This window comes from Zeus faber, assembly GCF_960531495.2.
Source record: "Zeus faber genome assembly, chromosome: 7".
NCBI lineage: Eukaryota > Metazoa > Chordata > Actinopteri > Zeiformes > Zeidae > Zeus > Zeus faber.
Window position 1 is genome coordinate 9742316 of NC_137203.1, and position 6043 is coordinate 9748358.

General features: G+C 48.5%; 1 protein-coding gene across 1 annotated transcript in view; it reads right to left on the reverse strand.

Annotated features, from left to right (window-relative positions):
* The window catches only part of LOC307233138 (tricarboxylate transport protein B, mitochondrial), a 20594-nt gene extending 16290 nt beyond the window's left edge, over positions 1–4304 (reverse strand). The window contains exon 1 of the mRNA XM_080004354.1: positions 4037–4304. Coding sequence (XP_079860480.1) covers positions 4037–4151 — 115 coding nt within the window. The 5' untranslated portion in view covers positions 4152–4304. The remainder of the gene's footprint in view (positions 1–4036) is intronic.
* Positions 4305–6043: the final 1739 nt, after the last annotated feature.

Sequence of the window (6043 nt, forward strand, 5' to 3'; positions counted from 1 at the left end):
GTTGCGTCTGAATGTATTCATTATTCATCCAGATGTTCCTTATAAAGAATATTAGTTCTTTTTTTCCCCCTCTTTCTTAATTTCTCGCGGGAGATGCGGCGACAGGAAGGGAACTTGGAGTGATCCTCTTACGTCGACGTCCCCGATCCAAACGCGGAACATTAGCCAGAGGACTGTTGTACTTCAAACATGAGGTGGCCTATTAATAGAGCCGTCATATATTTCTGTTTGCATTTAACGCAAAAGAGACTAAATGAATTATTAATCCACAATGTGGCCTTTTTACGCTTCCCCTCTGCCCAAAATCACCAGTTCCCTGAAGCTAAACTGTTATTTCGCCACAGAAAGGGTGGTGTTTAATTTAACAAGGAAATAGTAATTAACTGCTTGGAACCTCTGAGTTAACACGTTGTGTACAGTGACATCTACTGTGTGTTTAAAACAGTGTGCTATACCATGGTAAACAGGTTTCCAGGCTCGGTCAACATAAGATATATTGCTTTCAGGGATCCAATGATTTTACGCAAGGATGAGGCTGCAAAATCCGACCCTGCGCTGTCCACTGTACCGTTTAAATTCTATCAACTATGACTTTACTTGTTTGTATAAACACTGATCCACGAGGCCGTCACACCGAGGAAACAGAGCGGAGCTTTGTGAGTCGGTGTGCCAGTGTAGTAGAGTCGCGGAGGCGAGGGGAGGAATCTTGGACTGTGTGTGTTGTGTGTGTGTGTACTCTACAGAGAGCGAGCTGAAAAGGGACACACACACACACACACACACACACACACACACACACACACACACACACACACACACACACACACACACACACACACACACACACACACACACACACACACACACACACACACACACACTTTGATGTGCCCTGTGAGCCTGAAAGGAGACAGCCACTCACAGCACTAGAAACTGGCCGCCCCGAGGCCACCGGGAGAGACCAACTGAAGAGAGAGGAAGTAAAGTAGAAGAAAAGAAGAAAAGAAGGAGAAAACGCCAGGTTGGAACAATCTCAAACGGGCATTTTTAGCGGACAGACCATTCAAAATGGATATGCGCGGCATATTCCCACGGCGGCTTACGGAATGTGGAGGCATGAATGGCCCCGGAGTGAAGAAATGCCAAAAACACGACAGCAAACAGCGAATGGAGAGCGGCGGCCCATTAAGCCCCTCCACCTCCCCCAGGCCCGGCGTAGACAACAGACTCTCCCATCCTCCACTTTCTTCCAGGTCATGACCGCTGGCTGCAGAGCGTAGGACTAAACCGCCCGATGCCAGCAACAAAAACTCATTCACCCCTCTTGAGGTATCGCTGCGCTGTAGGAGCCCTGGGAGCGCAGCCTTCAGACCCGTGGAAGCGAAACCCACCACCCACTTCCCTTGATACGTCAGAGCACTCCGGGGGGGGGGGCCTGGCGGGATTTGTGCTCCCTCCGGCTCAACCCCAGCGGCTTTTGACGGACGGGACGTCGAGTCACACCCAAAAAACGGGAAACTACCGAGGCTGCTCGTGTCTGCCGCTGAGTCACCGAAATAAAAAACCCTCCGCTGCACCGGGCTGCATAAAAAATAAAAAAAACCCAAATAACAAGAGTGACGATTATAAACACATAAAGACACTAGGGCTGGACAGTATTTACGAAATGAGACATCACATCAGTCTTGATAACTTGATGATATCTGGCTTTCGGCGCTTTCATAAGATAATTACACACAAGAAATAACTGAGAAGAGATCATCACTAGGTAGAGGCATGGGTTAGAAGAGCCACAACAGTCTACGAAGCTCAGAAAAATGCATTTGTTTACTGCAAAGCAGCCTGAAAGACAACATTTAACTCATAGCAGGAAATCGATATTAGATAAAGATACCATCCATGACACACACACGGATACACGCACGAGGAAGAGATTGAAATAGTGCACTTCCTACAGAACGGGAGAGACAGGGTTGGAACAGGCTCAATCACGGCGGAGGGAGGAGAGCGCCGAACTGTCTCCAGTCAATCGTGCGACTGTGCGAGTGAAAGGGGGAGGAGGGGCGAGGTCACACCACGGCCCCATTTCCATTCCCAGGAGCCCAATAGGCGGATGCGGATCAGGAGGCGTGAGACGACGAGAGATAAGCCCAGACGCCGAGCTGTAAAAGTTCAAAAGAATGTTCGGATGCACATTATTATTATTTTTTGTTTTCTTTTTCTTGGACGTGTACGGATCTTATCCGACTGCAAACAGAGAGCCGGGGTGTGGAATGTGCTCAAACAAAGGAGCTCTCGCCAATTCCGTAAACTTGGCCAATGACAGCCAAAAATCAATAATGCCGTGCAGATGGCAAACACTGCGAGATGTGCGCGGCGGAAGTGCACAGAAAGCCTCGTCATCAGCTAACGCCGCTCCCAAATGATCCCAGCGACGGCAGGATGATCGGAGTGCGGGTCGAAAGGGCGGGGAATCAACGGCCGGGGAGGTAAAACGCACTTCCTGGATCTCCCGGGGTGTAATTCCCTAAATTACAGAGTATGAAGGGATAAAGAAAGGCTTGAATAAAGGGAATGCACTGCTGGGGCGGTACAAACGCTGCAGAGGATCTCCGCGCGACTTCCATTCCTCAACCTCGACGACAAAAAAAATCCTGAACAAACGCGACGGATGACGTACGGTCAAAGGGGGAACGATCGGCCCTGCCGTCGAGGACGGGGTTTCGGCCGAAAAAACGTCGGCCGACTCCGGAAATACTTTGGCAAAAACACCTGGGCTGATGTTATCGGTTTTATGGGGATAGTGACATGACTGTAGAGCAGGGGCGGATAGAGGGAGAGATGTGCGTGCAGATTTTCAGAAGCAGAGTTCCGGCTGCCGACCAGGGGTGGGGAGATAAGTGAATTGCTTTCTCCTCGGGACAGGGGACGTAGCTCACTTTACGGCCCTGGTGTTTCCACCGTCTCTCGCAGGGTTTGACACACGCAAGGGGGGAGGAGGGATGAAGGTCCACAGTGGTAATCCAGTTAGAGCTCCCCGGTTGTAGTGCGGCGCTGTTTTGGTGTCGTGGCAACCTCATCGCCCCACTCTTCAGCTCCGCTTAAGGTTAGTTACCCTTACTTGGGCTAACCAACCCTAACCTTAACTAACCCTAAATGACTAATTAACCCTAACCTGGTGTATTGGCGACCTCATCGCCTCTCTTCGGTTACATTAAAGGTTAGTAACCCTTACTTGTGCTAACTTAACCTAACCCTAACTGACTTACTAACCCTAACGTGGTGTCTCGGCAACATCATCGCCTCTCTTCAGTTACACTAAAGGTTAGTAACCCTTACTTGGGCTAACTAACCCTAGCCCTAACTTACCCTAACTGACCCCAACCCTAACCTTAAATAACCCCAACTAACTCTAACCGACCCTAACTAACCCTAACAAACCCTAACTAACCCTAGAATTAACTAACCCTAACGCATCCAACAATCCTACAATTATGTCTCTGTCCCTACCAATTTGATGCGCCACCCAAAGTGGTACTCCCCCTTTTTTATTTTTAAGAAAACATACAAACCTAACACTTTCAACACAAAAATGAAGGCAAATATTCCATAATACGTTTGTTTGCTAGAACTGTACTGAGTAACAGGATGGTTCAAGTTAAGCCCACGGCACACAGTGATTTTCCTGCTCGTTCTACTGCGCAGGATGCTGTGTAAATGCTGTTATAACATTACAGCTGTAGAACATAGCATCACGCACAAGTATGAAGTCGTTTATACCAAGTCAAGTACATTTTGCGTGTCCCTGGTTTCGGCGTAAAGTACATTCTGCGTGTCCCTGGTTTCAGGACCCGCGGCGACAAGAAAACCTGCAAACTGCCGCCGCCGCCGCCGCCGCCGCCGCACCACAACAAAGTGCCAGGGGAACGCGACGTCCGCCGCGGACCGCCTCCACCCGCCTGCTGTGTGCCGACACCGCACGCCGCGGCTCGGGGGTTGAAACTTTCCTCCGCGGTGCGTGAAGTGGGAAACTTACCTGCGAGAATCGCTTTCCCCGGATGAATTAGTTTGGCTTTTCCTCCCGGAGCCGCCGCCGCCGCCAAACAGCGCGGCCGGTGGAAGGGGCCGACGAAGGTGTTCTTTCCTTGCATGGTGAATAATAACAACAATAATAATAATAATAATAATATTGGAAAATAATTTAAGCTTTTATATTAGATGGGCGAGTCTACTTTAGATCTTGTTTTTGTTTTTTTGCGTGTTTTTTTTTCTAAGTAGTCTACAGCGCGCAACACATGGACGCGTCTCCACAGACCCCGCGGCACCAGTCCGACCAGTCCGCGTTTCGGTGTCGGAGCTGGGTCTGGGAGTGGATCCTGGATGCGGGCTGGCAGGACTGGAGATGATGGGCGGGGCTCTCGCTCTCTCGCTCTCTCTCTCCCCCTCCCTTCCCGATCTCCCTCTTCCGTCATTAGCATGTGAATGTCCTCCCGCGGCGAACGGGGCTGGGTGCGGGCGCTGTTTCGCCGGATCCCCCGCCCGCGTGAGCCGGGGACCCGTGGCCGCCACGCCCTCCGCCGGGAGCCGCGCGCCGGGCCGCTCCTCTCCGGGCTTTCGGAGATACCGCCAATGGGGTCCCGCTGTCACTATAGCAACCAGTGTGACAGCTCGGGTCCCTGTTGATAAAGAGCATGATGTCATGTCAGCGGCGCACACACACTCCGCGCCCTGGGAAACCCGACTATTGCGTGAACTTGAAACACGGGTCTATGATACTTGCGTTTGGAATAGTCGTGTGTGGTTGTTAAAGTGGTAATCCATGAGATTCATATTTATCGCATATTTATCGAGCTGGAACTCATAAAAACAACAACGTTTGATGTATATGCGTTGTGCATGTGCTCCTTTGTGCAACGTTTCCGTTGTCGGTGCCTGCCCCGGCGAGTGCGCAGAGACGGAGCACGCTCACGAAGTGGAAGGTGGATGCGGGGGAATTTGGAACTGTCGACACGCAAGAAAATTCACATTAAAAAAAAAAGAAAGAACAGAAAAAAAAAACAAGAACAGAACCCTCCTGATGCAAAACTGTCCCCAACACCTCAAGTGACAAAGAAAAAAATAAAATAAATCAAGCTTACGAGAAAATAATTTGGCCGTCTTAAGAGCCAGGACGGGGATAAACCGAAATGTTAAAAAAAAACAAAAAACAAAAAACAAAAAAAAACAACAACCATGACCGTTTCAGAATGTAATTCTGGGACTCGTAGTTAATTCCACCCGACACAGAAGATCTTATGGATTTCCACTTTAAACCATTGCAATTCATTCCGGCCCACACTACAGACGTGCATGCACATGATTGAGAAGGTCTAACTTTAAGACGGGGCTTCAACAATAACGACAATACAACAAAAAAAAAAAGAAAAGAAAAATAATAAATAACCTCCAGACAACATTGTGTGTAAACTTTATTTCTCATTCTAATATGCATGACCTGTGCAGGTAAAGGGAGTGCTTGTGGTTCTGCTTTCCTCTGGACACCTAAACCCAAAGTTGACGCGATAGTGGGGGAGAGTTGAGTGTGGAATAACACAACCTAGTGGACAGCATACCACAACAATGCTCTTTTGAAACACCCGTGGGTCACCTCAAGGGAAGTTAAATAAACCATCGCTGGTTTGAGACGCTTGTTACTGACAAGTATTATATGTTTTTGTGTTTTATACTTTTCTTACAAAAATCATTGCTTTTTTTAAGACTACAACAATACTCTATAGACAGTACATATGATACGGTTTTCCATAATATTTGTGTTATTTGATTAGTTAGGTATCTCAACATATCTTAAATGATACACTTCTTTTGAGTACAATAATGATTATTTTGGAACTGGCACCAGGATGTAAGCATGTGTAAGTCTCTCTCTCTCTCTCTCTCTCTCTCTCTCTCTCTCTCTCTCTCTCTCTCTCTCTCTCTCTCTCTCTCTCTCTCTCTCTCTCTCTCTCTCTCTCTCTCTCTCTCTCTCTCTCTCTCTCTCTCCTCT